This window comes from Muntiacus reevesi, chromosome 8 (assembly GCF_963930625.1).
Source record: "Muntiacus reevesi chromosome 8, mMunRee1.1, whole genome shotgun sequence".
In the NCBI taxonomy this organism is placed as follows: domain Eukaryota; kingdom Metazoa; phylum Chordata; class Mammalia; order Artiodactyla; family Cervidae; genus Muntiacus; species Muntiacus reevesi.
In genome coordinates, this window is record NC_089256.1 from 46218447 (window position 1) to 46239964 (window position 21518).

At 40.9% G+C, this 21518-nt stretch overlaps 1 protein-coding gene across 3 annotated transcripts in view; it reads left to right on the forward strand.

The window, feature by feature from the left end:
- The first annotated feature begins 11773 nt into the window (after positions 1–11773).
- SEC22A (SEC22 homolog A, vesicle trafficking protein) overlaps positions 11774–21518 on the forward strand; it is a 79372-nt gene continuing 69627 nt past the window's right edge. For 2 of the 3 annotated variants that reach the window (XM_065943219.1, XM_065943221.1), the window contains exon 1: positions 13865–13962. In XM_065943219.1, the coding sequence (XP_065799291.1) occupies positions 13958–13962 (5 nt within the window). In that variant the 5' untranslated portion in view covers positions 13865–13957. Of the gene's footprint in view, positions 11863–13864; positions 13963–21518 lie in introns of those variants that run through there. The other variant, XM_065943220.1, reaches the window with a different exon arrangement.

Sequence of the window (21518 nt, forward strand, 5' to 3'; positions counted from 1 at the left end):
AAGTGTTTAAGAAGTTAAAAGCCAGTAAAGGCAGGACTGCTTTGCCAAGGTCAGATTCCTGGTCAGGAAACACTGGTTGGGAAACAGCACACAGGGTCATACGTGTAGAGGACCCCAAAGTTTTTGCAGCCCTATCCCACTCCTGTCTCTTCTGAACCTTTTGAGCCTGCGTAAGTGGCTGTGCACCAACCCTCCACATTATGAGTTGGTAACTGACCCTCAAAGGCAGTATGTGCTCTTGGGCTATCCTATTGGTCACCAGGCCTATGAAGAGGCTTCAGTGAAGGTGTAGCCCAGCTGAGGACATGGTGAACCTAGGAAGGAAGGAAAGGAGCTATACACCAAGGGAGCTGCAAGATCCAGGCAACAGTTATCAGAAGGAGCGGGGCAGTCCATTTGTGACTGGGTTCTAAGGCTGCTTAATCTAAGGGGTCAGAGTATAAAATTGGATAGAGAAGAGTTAGACTTGGGAGTACCTTCCTGAGATTCAGGATTTAACACACAGCAAGAGCCCAGGATGCCAGGAGGTGAGCATTCAGCCCTTGGATGGCTCCTTCAAGTGTGGTTCACACAGGGCAGTTGAAACACCGGAATGGCAGGAGAGGACAGAATGGAAAGCAGAAGTGAGCACACTGGAATGGTTACACTATGTGTGACTGCAAGAGTTGCCAGATGATATGTTCTTGGAAAGGCCCAGAGGAATGAGCTGTGGGGCACTGTTCAGAGGCTCAGCAGATCTCTCCCTGTCAGCCAGGGTTGATGGCAGCAGAAGTCATAATAGAATTTGGTTCCCTGATACTACAAGACCCTGAGCAAATAGAGGCCAAGTGTTGATGTTTAATAGCCAAATGCCAGGGTGAGACCGTGATGACTACAATGGTCTGCAAAGCTAGAGTGGCAGGCTGCTGGCCTGACTGCAAAGAATTATGCTGCTGCTAAGTCACTTCAGTCGTGTCCGACTCCGTGCAACCCCATAAACGACAGCCCACCAGGCTCCTCCGTCCATGGGATGTTCCAGGCAAGAGTACTGGAGTGGGGTGCCATTGCCTTCTCTGGCAAAGAATTATAAAAAATGGTTAATAGAATGTGGCCTTCATTGGGTCAAAATAGATGGGTAGCTGACTAAATACTACTCAGCTTTCACTAATAGAAAACTGGGAGGTTGAGTGTACTCATCCCACAAAAAAACTCATGATTCCTGATCATAACTACCATAATTCCTTGTATCCCTAGTAGAGACAATACACAAGTCTGGGTACCAAGGGGTAGAAGCAGGTTGGCATCTCTTATTATGACTCTTAATGACTCATCAAGGGACCTCATATTTCTTGTCTCCGTAACCCTGGGCTCTGAGAGGTTTGAGTTCTTGGTCTCCACATGTTTGGCAGGTGATTACAAGAGTCCTAGGGGATTATGAACTATGGTTGCTCCCTGAGCACTTTGAATTCTTGTGTCCAGGGACCAGGCAAGAAGAGGGTCACTGTCTTGTCAGGGATCACGGAGCGTCAGGAGGAGGTTGGGCTCCTTTTTACATAACTGAGGCAGGGATGAACATGTGTGGAATGGAGGCTTCCCACCTGGGAGCCTCAGAGTACTGCACTGCCCAACTGTGACTGTGAAACCACGGCTGGAGAAGGGCATGATGACCCTGAGATGAGAATCGGGGTCATGCCACTGTTAAGGCACTGAGGCCAGCAGAGTTGGAAATGGAAGATAAGGACAATTAGAAGGAAAAGTGGAGGGGGATGATGTGATGTATCAGTTGTAGTTTGTCTCCCTTCCTTCCTTCCCCTAAGTTTGCCCTCTGAAAGAGATCCACCATATCCTGGAGAAGTGGGTTGGTTGACAACAAGGTGTTGACTGTGATAGACACAGAGCTAAGATGCCTAGATCTCCCCTCTCCCCACCCCACCAGTGAAGAAAATGCTGCCCATCTTTAGTGAGTGAAGACCCTTCAGCGTCCACATCAGCTACAAGAGTACAGCCTCATCTGGGGTCACACCCTTCCCAGGGCAGCCTGCTTCTGGTCCCTGAACGAGGTGGGACTATAAAAGTGGTCATTTTGGCCCACATAGGACACTCTGATAAGCAACACTCGCTCCAGAGCTACCCATTGGATCGGAAGAGGCTTTCTTAGGTCTGAATTGTAGTGTAAACTCTTAATCCCATCTCCACTCTGTTTTCCTTCATAGGTGTTAATCGCTAATACACATCTTACACTTCAAACTGGCTCCAAAGAACTCACTTTCTGACAGTGTCCTTTTCAGTGCATCACATTAGGGAGCAAGCATATAAAGTCACTTGGTGATTTGGTGGCATCTGCCAGGTTTCTTCATTATAAAATTCCTGGTTTTCCCTTTGTTTAGTAGGCAATTTGGGGAGATGTTTTAAGATATATAAATATCTTGTTCCTCATTATACTTCTGTCTACTTAGATTGGGATTGGCATCCATTAATAATTTTCTAAGTCTATCATTCTTTCTGTATTTGTTACTTGGCATTTACTGTAAGGAAAAGCTTTCCTTCCTCATTTATCTATATCTATCATCTATGATTTAAATTTATATCAGTGTGGACTCACGGACTTCCCTGGTAGCTTAGCTGGTAAAGAATCTGTCTGCAATGCAGGAGACCCTGGTTTGACTCTTGGGTCAGGAAGATCCCCTGGAGGAGGGATAGGCCACCCACTCCAGTACTCTTGAGCTTCCCTGGTGGCTCAGTTGGTAAAGAATCCACCTGCAGTGTTGGAGACCTGCATTCAACCCCTGGGTTGGGATGATCCCCTGGAGGAGGGCATGGCAACCCACTACAATATTCTTGCCTGGAGAATCCCATGGACAGAGGAGCCTGGTGGGCTACAGTGCATCAGGTCTCAAAGAATCAGACATGACTAAGCACATAGACTCACAGATTATTTATTTCACTGATATTTATTCTACTCAAGGGGAATTATATAAAAAATGACAGCTATCGCTTAGTTTGAGACTATGATATTATCCCAGATAGGATCAGAGGAAATCCTTCAAGCTGGCTTCTACATCTTGGATGCGTCTCTGTCGTTCTTTGACACTTCTTTGTTTTCTGGCATAATATGATCCAGGCGCCTATTGTTCTTTCTGTGCCGTAGGCCTGCGATCAACCTTTTCCCCAAAGACTTCTGGTCCCTTTTAGTGGAAATGGCATTTTGTTCTCTTATTTTTAGGTAACTCCATTATTTTTAAGTAACATTAGATAACTCCTTATTTTTAACTCCCTTTCTTGACTTGAGTGACCTGCCTTCCATCCTTCTCAGTGTATTGATTTCTTTGTTCAAGCCTAGAAAAGACAAAAATAATTTCAGATTGCTAGTTAGACTTCAATATTTATATGCCACTTTTTTCTTTGGAGGTAAATTTACATGCAATGAGATGCAAAAATCTTAAGTGTACCATTTAGTGAGTTCTGAATAATTCATATGCCTGTGAAAACCAAATCCCTATCAAGATAACAGAACCTTATCACCACCCTAAAAATGTCCCTCATATCGCTTTCTAGTCAACCCAACCACTAGAGGCAAGCATTTTTCTGATTTTTTTCACTATATATTATTTTTAATTGTTTAGACCCTCATTTAAATGGAAAGATACAGAATGTACTTCTTAGTATTTGGTTTCTTTTGCTCCACTAATATTTTAAAATTTATTTTTATGACCTAGAGTATGGTATAGCTTAGTGAATAGTGCATGTGCACTCAAAAAGAATGTACATCCTGCTGTTGTTTGCCATTATTTCACCTTCATACTTCGAAAGAAATTTTACTGGATATAAAGTTCTAGACGGACAGAGGTTTTTCTTTCAGATTTTATTTCATTAAATTTTGGCTTACACTACAGTCATAAAGACAGTGTGGTAGTGGCACAAAAACAGAAATATAAACCAATGTAACAAGTTATAAAGACCAGAGATTAAACCCAAGCACCTATGGACATCTTACCTTTGACAAAGGAGGCAAGAATATATGAGAAAAAGTAGTCTGTTCAGTAAGCGGTGCTGGGAAAATTGGACAGTTATGTGTAAAAGAATGAAATTAGTACACATCCTAACACCATACACAAAGATAAACTCAAAATGGATTAAAGACCTAAATGTAAGACCAGAAACTCTAAAACTCTTAAAGGGAAATATAGGCAGAACTCTCTAGACATAAATCACAGCAAGATCCTCTATAACCCACCTCCTAGAATAATGGAAATAAAAACAAAGGGAATCTAATTAAACTAAAAGGTTTTTTTCACAGGAAAGGAAGCCATAAACAAGATGAAAAGACAACCCTCAGAATGGGAGAAAATAATTGCAAATGAAGCAACTGATAAAGGATTAATCTCCAGAATTACAAGCAGCTCAGGCAACTCAATATCAGAAAAACAAACAACCCAATCAAAAAATGGGCAGAAGACCTAAACAGACATTTCTCCAAAAAGACATACAGATGGCTAATAAACATTAAAAAGTGCTCAACATCACTTATTATGAATAGAGAAATGTAAATCAAAACTACAGTGAGACATCACCTCACACCAGTCAGTATGTCCATCATCAAAAAATCTACAATCAAATCCTGGAGAGGATGTAGAAAAAAGGGAACACTCTTGCACTGTTGGTGGGAGTATAAATACAGTCACTATGAGAACAGTATGGAGATTTCTCTAAAAGCTAAGAATGAAACTACCATACCACCCAGCATTCCTACTACTGGGCATATACCCTGAGAAAACCACAATTCTAAAAGACACATGCACCCCAGTGTTCATTGCAGCACTATTTACGATAGCCAGGATATGGAAGCAACCTAGAAGTCCATCAACAGATGAATAGATAAAGAAGACAGACAGACAGACACACAGACACAGACACAGACACATATATATATAATATATATATAATGGGATATTACTCAGCCATAAAAAGGAACAAATCTGAGTCAGTTCTAGTGAGGTGGATGAACCTAGAGCCTGTTATACAGAACGAAGTAAGTCAGAAAGAGAAAAACAAATATTGTATATTAGCACATATGTATGGAATCTAGAAAAATGGTACTGATGAATCTATTTTTAGGGCAGCAATAGAGATGCAGGCAATAGAGGACAGACTTGTGGACACAGTTGAGCAAGGAGAGAATGGGGTGAATTGAGAGCATAGCATTGAAACATATACATTACCATATGTAAAATAGATAGACAGTAGGAATTTGATTTATAACACAGGAAGCTCAACCTGGGGCTCTGTGACAACCTATAGGGATGGGATGATGGGGTAGGTGGGAGGGAGATTAAAGAGGGAGGGGACATATGTATACCTATGGCTGATTCATGTTGATGTATGGCAGATACCAACACAGCATTGTAAAACAATTACCCTCCAATTAAAAATAAGTAAATTTAAAAAAATTGTAGCTTACAATCTCTCTGATTCATAGTAGTAATTCTTATCTTTTCCTCTGTATACAATGTGGCTTTTTCTGTGGTTGTTTCTAATATTTTCTTTTAATTATTTATTTTCAGAAGTTTTGTGAAATGTGCATTGATGAGGATTCTTGTTATTTATCCTCTTTAGGGTTGGTTTGATTTCTTGATACTGTGGATTTCTATTTTTCATTAAATTTAGAAAAGTTTTGGCTGTTATTTCTTCAAATATTTTAAAATCACCTCTCCTCTCTTTCTGGGTCTCTGATTATACATGTGCTAGGTAACTTGGTATTGTTCTGTAGGTCACTAAGTCTCTTTTCATTTTCTTTTCAACTTTTATTCTCTTTGTGCTCTGGTATAGATAATTATTTTTGTACTATTTTCTCATTCACAGATCTTTTTTCTGTATAGCTAAGCTGTTTTTAAGGCCATCCAGTGAAGTTTTCATTTTGGATACTGTATTTTTCTGCCCTAAAAGTTCTATTTGGTTATTTTTGTAGTTTTCATTTCTTGTGTTTTCTTTTAAATTCCTGGCTACATTTTTAACAGCTGTTTTAAGCCCTCTGATAAATTCATTTTCATTGTCATTTCTGGGTCCATTGACTAATTTTTCTCCTGTTTATGACTCACATTTTCCTGCTTCTTCATATAGTTCAGTTCAGTTCAGTCGTGTCCAATTCTTTGCGGCCCCATGGACTGCAGCACATCAGACTTCCCTATGCATCACCACCTCCTGGAGTTTACCCAAACTGATGTCCATTGAGTCGGTGATGCCATCCAACCATCTCATCCTCTGTTGTCCCCTTCTCCTCCTGCCTTCAATCTTTCCCAGCACCAGGGCCTTTTCAAATGAGTCAGTTCTTCGCATCCGGTGGCCAAAGTATTGGAGTTTCAGCTTCAACATCAGTCCTTCAAATGAATGCTCAGAACTGATCTCCTTTAGGATGGACTGGTTGGATCTCTTTGCAGTCCCAGGGACTCTCAACAGTCTTCTCCAACGCCATAGGTCAAAAGCATCAATTCTTCAGTGCTCAGCTTTCTTTATAGTCCAGCTCTCACATCCATACATGACCACTGAAAAAATCATAACTTTGACTAGATGGACCTTTATTGGCAAAGTAATGTCCCTGCTTTTTTTTTTTATTTTTTATTTTTATTAGTTGGAGGCTAATTACTTTACAATATTGTAGTGGGTTTTGTCATACATTGACATGAATCAGCCATGGATTTACACGTATTCCCCATCCCGATCCCCCCCCCCCACCTCCCTCTCTACCCGATCCCTCTGAGTCTTCCCAGTCTCATGCATCCAACCTGGGCTGGTGATCTGTTTCATTATAGATAGTATACACGTTTCGATCCTGTTCTCTCGAAACATCCCACCCTCGCCTTCTCCCACAGAGTCCAAAAGTCTGTTCTGTACATCTGTGTCTCTTTTTCTGTTTTGCATATAGGGTTATCATTACCATCTTTCTAAATTCCATATATATGTGTTAGTATGCTGTAATGTTCTTTATCTTTCTGGCTTACTTCACTCTGTATAATGGGCTCCAGTTTCATCCATCTCATTAGAACTAATTTAAATGAATTCTTTTTAATGGCTGAGTAATATTCCATGGTGTATATGTACCACAGCTTCCTTATCCATTCGTCTGCTGATGGGCATCTAGGTTGCTTCCATGTCCTGGCCATTATAAACAGTGCTGTGATGAACATTGGGGTGCACATGTCTCTTTCAGATCTGGTTTCCTTGGTGTGTATGCCAAGAAGTGGTATTGCTGGGTCATATGGCAGTTCTATTTCCAGTTTTTTAAGAAATCTCCACACTGTTTTCCATAGCGGCTGTACTAGTTTGCATTCCCACCAACAGTGTAAGAGGGTTCCCTTTTCTCCACACCCTCTCCAGCATTTATTGCTTGTAGACTTTGGGATAGCAGCCATCCTGACTGGCGTGTAATGGTACCTCATTGTGGTTTTGATTTGCATTTCTCTGATGATGAGTGACATTGAGCATCTTTTCATGTGTTTGCTAGCCATCTGTATGTCTTCTTTGGAGAAATGTCTGTTGAGTTCTTTGGCCCATTTTTTGATTGGGTCATTTATTTTTCTGGAATTGATTTGTAGGAGTTCCTTGTATATTTTTGAGATTAATCCTTTGTCTGTTACTTTGTTTGCTATTATTTTCTCCCATTCTGAAGGCTGTCTTTTCACCTTGCTTATAGTTTTCTTTGTTGTGCAAAAGTTTTTAAGTTTCATTAGGTCCCATTTGTTTATTTTTGCTTTTATTTCCAGTATTCTTGGAGGTGGGTCATAGAGGATTCTGCTGTGATTTATGTCAGAGAGGGTTTTGCCTATGTTCTCCTCTAGGAGTTTTGTAGTTTTTGGTCTTACATTTAGATCTTTAATCCATTTTGAGTTTATTTTTGTGTATGGTGTTAGAAAGTGTTCTGGTTTCATTCTTTTACAAGTGGTTGCAAAAAATCTTGAATAGTCAAAGTAATCTTGAGAAAGAAGAATGGAACTGGAGGAATCAACCTGCCTGACTTCAGGCTCTACTACAAAGCCACAGCCATCAAGACAGTATGGTACTGGCACAAAGACAGAAATATAGATCAATGGAACAGAATAGAAAGCCCAGAGATAAATCCACAAACATACGGACACCTTATCTTTGACAAAGGAGGCAAGGACATACAATGGAAAAAAGACAACCTCTTTAACAAGTGGTGCTGGGAAAACTGTCCCTGCTTTTTAATATGCTGTCTAGGTTGGTCATAGCTTTTCTTCCAAGGAGCAAGCATCTTTTAATTTCATGGCTGCAGTCACCATCTGCAGTGATTTTGGAGCCCAATAAAATAAAGTCTGTCACTGTTTCCACTGTTTCCCCATCTATTTGCCATGAAGTGATGGGACTGGATGCCATGATCTTAGTTTTCTGAATGTTGATCTTTAAGCCAACTTTTTCACTCTCCTCTTTCACTTTCATCATGAGGCTCTTTAGTTCTTCTTCACTTTCTGCCATAAGGGTGGTGTCACCTTCATATCTGAGGTTATTGATATTTCTCCCAGTAATCTTGATTCCAGCTTGTGCTTCATCCAGCCTGGCGTTTCTCATGATGTACTCTGCATGTAAGTTAAATAAGCAGGGTGACAATATACAGCCTTTACATATTCCTTTCCCTATTTGGAACCAGTCTGTTGTTCCATGTCCAATTCTAACTGCATACAGATTTCTCAAGAGGCAGGTCAGGTGGCCTGGTATTCCCATCTCCTTCAGAATTTTCCACAGTTTATTGTGAGCCACACAATCAAAGGCTTTGGCATAGTCAATAAAGCAGAGATAGATGTTTTTCTGGAACTCTCTTGCTTTTTTGATGATCCAGCGGATGTTGGTGATTTGATCTCTGGTTCCTCGGCCTTTTCTAAACCAGCTTGAACATGTGGAAGTTCACGGTTCATGTATTGCTGAAGTCTGGCTTGGAGAATTTTGAGCATTACTTTGCTAGCACGTGAGATGAGTACAATTGTGCGGTAGTTTGAGCATTCTTTGGCATTGTCTTTCTTTGGGATTGGAATGAACACTGACCTTTGGATACTGGATATTATGGGTGCTACATTGTTTAGTGTCTGGATTTTGCTGTCCTTAAAGATTATTAAGTTTCATTCAATGAAGCACTTAATTTACTTGCAGGTAAGTTTTCTGTTTTGTTTGAGTGAGTCTAGAATAGCTTTTACTCTTGGGCTAATTTAGCCTTATCTCTAAACTGTGGCCTTTCTGAGGTTTTCTTACCAAATGCCCTATTTGTTTAATAAGGTTTTTCCATTCCAGTTGGTCAGAACTTCAATGATTCCAAACTTTATTTAAGATCTAGTAGTTGTTCAGCTTGTAGTTCCCACAGTGGTTATTATTTAACCAGCCTCCTGGAGTCTCATTAAAGCTATGCCAAAGATTCAAGGAGACTCATGCATATTCCTGAAACTCTTAATCTGTTCCTCTTCCCTGCAAATTTCAGTTGCCTCCATCTCTCATAATTCAAATTTCACTCTCCTCAGTTAGAGAGAGTACTGTATTCTGCTTAGCTTTCTTCAATCCTGTGCTTTGGAAAATACCACCAGAAAGAAAATTTGGGGACATCTTTGTGCTCATCTTATTTGCTTTCCTTCTTTCTAGGATCACAGTTCTACTGTGCCTACTGTCCAACATCTAAAGACACTTGTCTCAGATTTGGTTCAGTTTTCTATTGTTTGTGGTAGGAAAGTTAGTTTAGTTTGGTACCAGTCACTTATTTATGACTGGATCACCATAACACTTTAAAAATATAAAATTTCTATTGAATAATAAGATGCATACTAAAAATTGCATATCTTAAGTGTACAATTTGACTAATTTTCTTTTCTGGTTTTTTTTTTTTTTTTTTGCTTTCTCCATGTAGCAGGCAGGATCTTAATTCCTTGATCAGGGATTGAACCTGTGTGCCACCTGTAGTAGAAGCAGGGAGAGTTCCCACTAGATTGCCATGGAATTCTCAACCCCATGAATTTTCATTAATCAAACACACTAGTGTAATTAACATCCAGAGCAAACATTACTAGAACCCCATAAGCCCTCTAGGGGCCCTTTCCAAACCTTAACGCCACCTAAGGGTAACCAACAGTCTAACTTCTATTACCAAATATTATTTTTGTCTCTATTTGAATACTATATAAGTGGAATCAAGTAGTATACAGTTTCTGTGTCCGGCTTATTTCAGTCAGTTTTACAGTTGTGAGATTCATCCATGTTTTGTATGTAGTTGTTGATTGTTCATTCTCTTTCCTGTATACTGTTCTACTATGTGAATATTCTAAAGTTTATTTATCCTATGAGAATTCTTATATATGTGGTACATTCTTATATATGTTTATGGTAAACATGTGAATACAATTCCGTTGCATATATATCTAGGAGTGGAACTGCTTGGTTAACCCACTCCAACAACCAGCAAATTTATATAATTAGTCCAGACATTGCTTCTGGACTTCAGACTTACATCTCCAAATTTGTTTGACATCTCCATATACAAGCATGTCCAACTTAATAAGTCCAAGACCATTTACTCCTCCTTCTAGGTTCCCTGAGTCAGTAAATGGGTTCTTAATTCATCTAGTAAGTTATGGAGTCATCATTAATGCTCCTCTTTTCTTTATCATTCTAGGCAAACCAATTCATTATTGCATCCTTTGGATTCCACTGCTAATTTATAAATAAGTATTTCAAAATTATCCAAATCTTTGTGTCTCTAGTGTCATTACCCTAATTCAAGCCACCGTCATCTCCGGCCTTGACTAATGTAACTGCCTCCAAACTGGACTTCCAATAAGCCCTTCTCTCCTCTTTCAAACTATTCCCCACAAACAGCCTAAGTGAGAGTTTATTAATAAATATGTAAATCTGACCCTACTTAACACTCTATTAGCTGCCCATTGACCTTAAGATACATTCCAAAATACAATTTAAAACTTATAATGTGGACAGGAAGAGCCTGCATAGTCTGACCTCTGATTCATTTCAACTCGTTTGCTCCTACACCTCAAACCCATTGACTTCCTTTCAGTGACATGTTCCTAGAACACATCAAATTCTTTCATGCCCCAACAATCTCAAACATAATATTCCCTATGCCTGCAACATTCTTAAAGGCTCTTTCATGTGCCTAGAGCTTCAAAGGCACTTCTTCAAAGAGCTCTGCCCCATAGTCCTGATTAATCTGTCGTTGCACTACCTAATTTTCCTTCATAGAACTGATCACAATTTATAATTACGTAATGTTACGCTTTAACATCTCTTGCTCCTATCACACATTAGATCCACTGAATGCTATATTCACTCCTATAACCCAATGCCTAACACTGTGCTTAGCACATAGTGTGCAGTCAGTAAGTACTTGTTTAATAATGCATGACTGATGCAAAAGCTGGGATGGACTGAAGGAACAGCATCTGGCATTTCTTTGTCAAGGTTGGATGACTTCCCCCGCGTGGTAATAATGGGACAGGTCGTTTTCTTGTTCACTCAGAGGGGGGCTTTCATGCTCCTTCGATAAGTGTTTCCTGCAGGGCCGCATAAGAAACAACCTGCAGGTACAGGCGGCAGACAGGAGATCAGCCTTATTTGCGAGGGACAGTATAATCAGTCAATCCAGGACTTGCCACTCTCTTGGCGAAGAAGCGTGAAAAGCTGTCAATCTCCCCCGGAGCGGGCGGGTGTGTTCTTCCCCCAGAACCTGATTGGCCTGAGCAAGATGGAACGGGGGCGGGGCTTGATCCCGCTGGGCGCCAGCCACGTTGCACGCGGGGCTGCCCTGCGGAGAGGCCACTCCCCGGCCCCACAGTGCACTGCGAGGCGCGTCACTCGGAGCGGCGGGTCTCGGCTCGACAGGTACGACCCGGCCCCTCACAGTCCTCCTTCGTCCCTTCTTGGGGTCGCTCGAACCCCTGATCTGCCGCTCCCCTCTCTCTCCCGGTCTCCTGCTACGGTCCTGACCCTCGCCGTTGGGACTACAGACCTACCTACCCCGGGCGGGAACTAAGTTCGTGGCGTGGGAGCGGGAGTCGTCGGAGTCGTGGAGCTTTGGAGGGGTGGGATTGCTGGGACTTCGTTCACTTCAACTTGAGGGATCACTGGGGCCGCGCGAACGGCGGTTGTCCTTCGGCTGACCTGCCGGGATATCGGGCTGCTTGGGCGGGGGGCCGAGGAGGGAGGGACAGTCGCTCTGAGCTGCCAGCGGTTAAGCGGCATTCCCTGGCGCCCAGGTGTCAGAAACACGGTGATCCTCCTAAGCTGTTTAGGTGGCCCAGAGAACTTGACATGGCACTTCCTATTTTCTTTTAGGCAGGGTTACTTTGCTTTTTTGTGAGGTAATCCAACCTCAATGCTAATTCAAGCGTTGAACCCAGAGATTTGCCCGCGTTGGCTCACAGAAACCTAAGTTCCTGTTAATGGTACTTAGGAAACGATGTGTCATAAGAGAGACCTAAGCAATTGGCTCGACAGGTAGATGAAGGTTCCGGAATAGGAGGCCGAGCCCCAGCTGCCTTTAATCTCTCTGACAGTGAAAACAGCAGCTTTGGCCCGCCTCCCCCCCTCCCCCGCCCCCGGTTAGTTTCCTGGATCATCCACCTGGGGCAGTGGGAAAGCTTGAGAATCAGTTCCTTCTTTGCTTTGCTTCAGCCAAGGCAAAGCTTAGGGGTGAAGTGTCAGCCACCAGGAGGGAGATGATGGGATCCCAGCTAACAGGTGGAACAGTCACTTCCTAAAACTCTCTCAGTCACTTTGCAGGTTACTGGCATTTGTTCAGGTGCTAAGATAATGGTTTCCCTGGTGGCTCAGATGGTAAAGAATCTGCCTGCAACGTGGGAGACCTAGGTTTGATCCCTGGGTCAGGAAGATCCCCTGGAGAAGGGAATGGCAACCCACTCCAATATTCTTGCCTGGAGAATTCCATAGGAAGAGGAGCCTGACGGGCTACAGTTCATGGAGTTGCAGAGTCAGACAGGACTGAGCGACCAAGCACATAACACAACCCTAACTTAAGGGGCATCTGGGCATTTCCTGTATTGAGAACCATAATTAGTTTAGTGCTTGTGTGTGTGTGTGTGTGTGTGTGTGTGTGTGTGCGCGTATGTGCACGTATAAAGTGTTAGTCGTGTCTGACTCTGTGATCCCACGGATTGTAGCCCACCAGACTCTTCTGTCCATAGGATTCTCCAGGCAAGAATACTGGAGTGGGTTGCCATTTCCTCCTTCAGGGGATCTTCCCCACCCAAGGATCGAACTTGGGTCTCCTGCATTGTAGGCAGATTCTTTACCATCTGAGCCACCAGGAAATCCCGTGTGTACATAACTGACTCTTAAAAATCTTCAGTGTATTTTATGCTGGTGTATTAATGGAGCCTGGAGTTCAGTTCAGCCGTTTGTCATGTCCAACTCTTTTTGACTTCATGGACTGCAGCACACCGGGCCTCCCTGCCCGTCACCAACTCCCAGAGCTTGCTCAGACTCATGTCCATTGAGTCAGTGATGCCATCCAACCATCTCATCCTCTGTTGTCCCCTTCTCCTCCTGCCTACAATCTTTCCCAGAACAGGCTCTTTTCTAATGAGTCTAGGTCTTAACAAATGGGTTCTTTTGACCTTCCTGTCCATGTAGTTGAGTTGCTGCTGCTGCTAAGTTGCTTCAGTCATGTCCGACCCTGTGTGACCCCATAGACGGCAGCCCACCAGACTCCCCCATCCCTGGAATTATCCAGGCAAGAACACTGGATTGAGTTGCCATTTCCTTCTCCAATGTAGTTGAGTAAGAAGCTTAAATATGTTGAGAGACAACATTTCAGAGTGTGGTTAGAATTATGCTTGAGTTTAATTCTGTCACTTGCTTGTTTCAGGATTGAATAGATTACTTTTCTGGGCTTGAATTTCCTCAGAGATAAAATGGAACAGATAATAACTACCTCACAGGTTATTGGAAGGCTTAAATGAGGTAATGTGTATAAAATGGTAAATAGAGGACAGTCAATAATAATAACAAACACTTAATATTGCACTTTCAGTCTGCAAGGTGATGTTTCAGGTTCCTTACATGTTCTTATGAGGTAGATACTATTAGTATCTTTAAACAGTTCTATGAGGTGGGTGCTATTGGTGTTCAAAATTGACAGATGAGGATATTGAGCATAAAAAGACAAAGTTTGCCCAAGTTTACACAGTTACTAAATGGTAGAGCCAGTTTTTGAACCCAGGCAATTTGGTTCCAGAGTACACCCTGTTAACTATAATACTATACTATAGAGTATATACACTGTTTTTAAAAATTACTGTTATTTCAGAATGAGTAGCTAATTCCTGTATCACTGGCTTCTTGTCCCTTGTTGATTATAGGAGGAGCACAGTGATGTAGAGATATACAAGAGACTTAGGTTTAAGCACTGCCATATATTAGCAGTGTGACACTGAGGAAGGTTTCCTCATCTGTAAAATGGAGGTTATACCTTCCTCACTCTTCGTGAACTGTGAGGTGTTACACAAATTACTGATGCAATTGAGTATGTGTTGAAGTCCTTCTTCCTAGATGTGTGTATGATCTACTCTGGAGCCGGGGTTCTTATGCATATTATGCAGTATAAGTACCTATAATAAAAATACCAAAGTCTGTTGATAAGGTGGGAGGCACAGGTAAAGTTGCAGAATAAATTCTGGTTGTTCTTGGTACCCTTTCCACCTCTTTTCAGGCTCTATCTCCCAAGTGCCTTCCTGCTAACCTATGGCTGCATGAAGTCCTTCTCTTTTCACTCAATCTTGCCCCAACCCAGTGCATCACAATTAGTATAGCTTTCTCCAAAACTACACCCCAGTTCCCAGATCTCGGCTAGTACTTTTTAAGAAAATTAATTAATTTATTTTAATTGGAGGCTAATTACTTTACAGTATTGTAGTGGTTTTTGCCAAACATCGACATGAATCAGCCATGGGTGCACATGTGTTCCCCATCCAGAACCCCCCTCCCATCCCATCCCTTAGGGTCATCCCAGTGCACCAGCCCTGAGCACCCTGTCTCATGCATTGAACCTGGACCGATGATCCGCTTCACATGTGATAATATACACGTTTCAATGCTACCCTGTCAAATCATCCCACTCCCGCCTTCTCCCACAGAGTCCAAAAGACTGTTCTGTACATCTGTGTCTGTTTTGCTGTCTCGCATATAGGGTCATTGTTACCATCTTTCTAAATTCCATATATATGCAATAGTATACTGTATTGGTGATTTTCTTTCTGACTTACTTCACTCTGTATGATAGGCTCCAGTTTCATCTACGTCATTAGAATGGATTCAAATATATTCTTTTTAATGGCTGAGTAATATTCCATTGTGTATACATACCACAGCTTTCTTATCTATTTGTCTGCTGATGGACATCTAGGTTGCTTCCATCTCCTAGCTGTTGTAAACTGTGCTGTAATGAACATTGGGGTACATGTGTCTCTTTCAATTCTGGTTTCCTTGGTGTGTATGCCCAGCAGTGGGATTGCTGGGTCGTATGGCAGTTCTATTTCCAGTTTTTTAAGGACTCTCTACACTGTTCTCCATAGTGGCTGTACTAGTTTGCATTCCCACCAACAGTGTAAGAGGGTTCCCTTTTCTCTGCAACCTCTCCAGCCTTTATCGTTTGTAGACTTTTTGATAGCAGCCATTCTGACTGGCGTGAGATGGTACCTCACTGTGGTTTTGATTTGCATTTCTCTGATAATGAGTGATGTTGAGCATCTTTTCATGTATTTGTTAGCCATCTGTATGTCTTCTTTGGAGAAATGTCTATTTAGTTCTTTGGCCCATTTTTTGATTGGGTTGTTTATTTTTCTGGAATTGAGCTGCAGGAGCTGCTTGTATATTTTTGAGATTAATTCTTTGTCAGTTGCTTCGTTTGCTATTATTTTCTCCCATTCTGAAGGCTGTCTTTTAACCTTGCTTATAGTTTCCTTTGTTGTGCAAAAGCTTTTAAGTTTAATTAGGTCCCATTTGTTTATTTTTGCTTTTATTTCCATTACTCAGGGAGATTGGTCATAGAGGATCCTGCTGTGATTTATGTCAGAGAGTGTTTTGCCTATGTTTTCCTCTTCAGTTCAGTTCAGTTCAGTCACTCAGTCATGTGACTCTTTGAGACCGCATGAACTGCAGCACACCATGCCTGCCTGTCCATCACCAACTCCTGGAGTTGTGGCTAAAACTTCCAAAACTATGTTGAATAGTAGTGGTGAGAGTGGGCACCCTTGTCTTGTTCCTGACTTTAGGGGAAATGCTTTCAATTTTTCACCATTGAGGATAATGTTTGCTGTGGGTTTATCATATATGGCTTTTATTATGTTGAGGTGTGTTCCTTCTATTCCTGCTTTCTGGAGGGTTTTTATCATAAATGGATGTTGAATTTTGTCAAGGCTTTCTCTGCTTCTATTGATATAATCATATGGTTTTTATCTTTCAATTTGTTAATATGGTTATCACATTGATTGATTTGCAGATATTAAAGAATCCTTGCATCCCTGGGATAAAGCCAACTTGATCATGATGTATGATCTTTTTAATATGTTGTTGGATTCTGTTGCTAGAATTTTGTTAGGGATTTTTGCATCTATGTTCATCAGTGATATTGGCCTGTAGTTTTCTTTTTTTGTGGCATCTTTGTCTGGTTTTGGTATTAGGGTGATGGTGGCCTCATAGAATGAGTTTGGAAGTTTACCTTCCTCTGCAATTTTCTGGAAGAGTTTGAGTAGGATAGGTGTTAGCTCTTCCTTAAATTTTTGTTAGAATTCAGCTGTGAAACCGTCTGGCCTTGGGCTTTTGTTTGCTGGAAGATTTCTGATTACAGTTTTTATTTCTGTGCTTGTGATGGGCCTGTTAAGATTTTCTATTTCTTCCTGGTTTAGTTTTGGAAAGTTATACTTTTCTAAGAATTTGTCCATTCCAAGTTGTCCATTTTATTGATATTTAGTTACTGATCTTAGTCTCTTATGATCCTTTGTATTTCAGTGTTGTCTGTTGTGATTTCTCTATTTTCATTTCTAATTTTGTTGATTTGATTCTCCTCCCTTTTTTTCTTGATGAATCTGGCTAATGGTTTTTCTATTTTATTTATCATCTCAAAGAACCAGCTTTTAGCTTTGTTGATTTTTGCTGTGGTCTCCTTTGTTTCTTTTTCATTTATTTCTGCCCTAATTTTTATGATTTCTTTCCTTTTACTAACCCAGGGGTTCTTCATTTCTTCCTTTTCTAGTTGCTTTAGGTGTTCAGCTCAGCTCAGTCATGTCCGACTCTTTGTGACCCTGTGAACCGCAGCACATCAGGCCTCCCTGTCCATCACCAACTCCTGGAGTTTACCCAAACTCATGTCCATTGAGTCGGTGATGTCATCCAACCTTCTCATCCTCTGTCCTACCCTTCTCCTTCTGCCCCCAATCCCTCCCAGCACCAGAGCCTTTTCAAATGAGTCAGCTCTTCGCATCAGGTGGCCAAAGTATTGGAGTTTCAGCCTCAGCATCAGTCCTTCCAATGAACACCCAGGACTGATCTCCTTTAGGATGGACTGGTTGGATCTCCTTGCAGTCCAGGGGACTCTCAAGAGTCTTCTCCGACACCATAGTTCAAAAGCATCAATTCTTTGGCCCTCATCTTTCTTTATAGTCCAGCTCTCACATCCATACATGACTACTGGATAGAGTCAGATTATTTATTTGACTCTTCCCTTGTTTCTTGATGTAAGCTTGTATTGCTGTGAACCTTCCCCTTAGCACTGCTTTTACTGAGTCCCATAGATTTTGGGTTGTTGTGTTTTCATTTTCATTCATTTCTATGCATATTTTGATTTTTTCTGTGATTTCTTGGCTATTCAGAAGTGTGTTGTTTAGCCTCCATATGTTGTATTTTTAATAGTTTTTTTTCCTGTAGTTGACATCTAATCTTACCATATTGTGATCAGAAAAGATGCTTGGAATGATTTCAATTTTTTTGAATTTACCAAGGCTAGATTTATGGCCCAGGATGTGATCTATCCTGGAGAAGGTTCTGTGTGCACTTGAGAAAAAGGGGAAGCTCATTGATTTGGGGTGAAATATACTATAGATATCAATTAGGCCTAACTGGTCCATTGTATCATTTAAAGTTTGTGTTTCCTTGCTAATTTTATGTTTAGTTGATCTATCCATAGGTGTGAGTGTGGTATTAAAGTCTCCCACTATTATTGTGTTACTGTTAATTTCCCCTTTCATACTTGTTAGCATTTGCCTTACATATTGCGGTGCTCATATGTTGGGTGCATATATATTTATAATTGTTATATCTTCTTCTTGGATTGACCCTTTGATCATTATGCAGTGTCCTTTGTCTCTTTTCACGGCCTTTATTTCAAAGTCTATTTTATCTGATATGAGTATTGCTACTCCTACTTTCTTTTGGTCTCCATTTGTGTGAAATATCTTTTTCCAGCCCTTCACTTTCAGTCTGTATGTGTCCCTTGTTTTGAGGTGGGTCTCTTGTAGACAGCTTATATAGGGGTCTTGTTTTTGTATCCATTCAGCCCATCTTTGTCTTTTGGTTGGGGCATTCAACCCATTTACATTTAAGGTAATTATTGATAAGTATGATCCCGTTGCCATTTACTTTGTTGTTTGGGGTTCGAGTTTATAAACTTATAAACTTTTCTGTGTTTCCTGTCTAGAGAAGATCCTTTAGTGTTTGTTGAAGAGCTGATTTGGTGGTGCTGAATTCTGTCAGCTTTTGGTTGTCTGTAAAACTTTTGATTTCTCCTTCATATTTGATTGAGATCCTTGCTGGGTACAGTAATCTGGGCTGTAGGTTTTTTTCTTTCATCACTTTAAGTATATCCTGCCATTCCCTTCTGGCCTGAAGAGTTTCTATTGAAAGATCAGCTGTTATCCCTGTGGGAATTCCCTTGTGTGTTATTTGTTGTTTCTCCCTTGCTGCTTTTAATATTTGTTCTTTGTGTTTGATCTTCATTAATTTGATTAATATGTGTCTTGGGGTGTTTCACCTTGGGTTTATCTTGTTTGGGACTCTCTGGGTTTCTTGGACTGGGGTGGCTATTTCCTTCTCCATTTTAGGGAAGTTTTCAACTATTATCTCCTCAAGTATTTTCTCATGGCCTTTCTTTTTGTTTTCTTCTTCTGGGACTCCTATAATTCAAATGTTGGGGCATTTGACATTGTCCCAGAGGTCTCTGAGGTTGTCCTCATTTTTAAAAATTCTTTTTTCTTTTTTCCTCTCTGCTTCATTTATTTACACCATTCTATCTTCCACCTCACTTATCCTATCTTCTGCCTCAGTTATTCTACTGTTGGTTCCCTCCAGAGTGTTTTTGATCTCAGTTGTTGCATTATTCATTATTGATTGACTCTTTTTTATTTCTTCTAGGTCCTTGTTAAACATTTCTTGCATCGTCTCAATCCTTGTCTCCAGACTAATTATCTGTAACTCCATTTTGTTTTCACGATTTTGGATCATTTTTACTATCATTATTCTGAATTCTTTTTCAGGTAGACTCCCTATCTCCTCTTTTGTTTGGTTTGGTGGGCATTTATCATGTTCCTTTACCTGCTGAATACTTCTCTGCATTTTCATCTTGTTTAGATTGTTGTGTTTGGGGTGACCTTTTTGTATGCTGGAAGTTTGTGGTTCCTCTTTATTGTGGAGGTTCCTCCCTGTGGATGGGGTTGGACGAGTGGTTTGTCAAGGTTTCCTGATTAGGGAAGCTTGGGTCGGTGTTCTGGTGGGTGGAGCTGGATTTCTTCTCTCTGGAGTGCAATGAAGTGTCCAGTAGTGAGTTTTGAGGCTTCTATGGGTTTGGTGTGACTTTGGGCAGCCTGTATATTAAAGCTCAGGGCTACATTCCTGCATAGCTGGAGAATTAGTGTGGTATGTCTTGCTCTGAAACTTGTTGGCTCTTGGGTGGAGCTTGGTTTCAGCGTAGGCATGGAGGCTTTTGGATGAGCTCTTGTCGATTAATCTTCCCTGGAGTCAGGAGTTTTCTGGTGTTCTCAAGTTTTAGGTTTAAGCCTTCTGCCTCTGGTTTTTCAGTCTTATTCTTACAGTAGCCTCAAGACTTCTCCATCCATACAGCACTGATGGTAAGACATCTAGGTTAATGGAGAAAAGATTCTCCACAGTGAGGGACACCCAGAGAGGTTCGCAGAATTACATGGAGAAGAGAAGAGGAAAATCAAAAGGGGAGAGAGCAATCTAGCCAGTAATCAGTTCCCTATTTGCTCTCCACAGCCTGGAACACCCAGAGAGGTTCACAGAGTTATGTAGAGAAGAGAAGAGGGAGGGAGGAGATAGAGGTGATCAGGAGGAGAAGAGGGGGAGTCAAAAGGAGAGAGACAGATCTTCAGCTAGTACTTTTAATAAAACAGTATGTACCAAAGTAGAGTTTCCCAAACTTTAGTAACTTAAGATAGGTAAGATAATTCAAATGATAAGCAGATAAACATAAAAGAAATTCTGCAAAAATTTTCCCACACATGTTTGATGAGGCAAAAGTTCTTTATATATTTTAATTTAAATTAGAAGGAAAACCTAACACCTCAAAACTGATTTCACAGATGCTATTGCTAAGCATAGGGCAAAAAATAAATCAATTGAAAGACCTGTATTAGGTAAAAAACAGTACAGGTGGGATGCAGATTTGGTAATATGACTTCTGAAAATGGTACTTGGATGATGGAAGTTTGGGAAATAACAGACTAAAAGTATGAGTGATCAACCTATTATGAAATTTTTTTTCCCCTTAAAAGTGGCATTTATGAAAACATCTTGCTGGAGAGTAGATATAAAATGTACTTACATGTTGGGTTTTGTTTATTACTTTTGAGAAATTGCCTTCCTGGAACTTTGGACCCACAGTCATTACCCCACAACATTCTGAAGAAGAGAGGCCAGCGTCTTGTCTTGGGTCTAAAAGGCTGCTAACCACTGCAATAGGAGTTTGGTATTGTGCAAATTTTTCCTCTAGCAGTTGCTGTTATGCAAAGAATATATAAGCCAGCACTCAGATTTCTTATGAGTTTTCTGATGCTATGTAAAGGCATATGTTACTTTTTTTTTTTCCTGTTAAAGGTAAGGGAGAATGGACCAGTGTCCTAAAAATCTATCTATAACCCCAATAAAACTACTGCTCTTGAATCTTCCCATGCAAGTGTCTTAACTGCTTCCTTTTCTCAGTTCCCACCAGCTTTTCCATGTTCTCTCCAGCCACTACCCTGCCTAGACTTTAAGGGTATCCTAACCCGAGCTTGGCCTTAATGTCAACAGATTCCTTTTTCTACTGCCACAGTCCAGATTAAGATTGGAGTGTGTGTGTGTTTAAGGAACTGTATTAAGAATTCAAGGTAAAAAGAAAAAAAAGGGGGGGGGGTGTATTTATTGAGTTAATAAAGGAAAGATTGCTAATCCAAAGAGTTGGACATGACTGGACTGAACTGAAGGTGACTAAAGTCTCTACAAATTAGTCAAGCCTTGTATTGTTCACT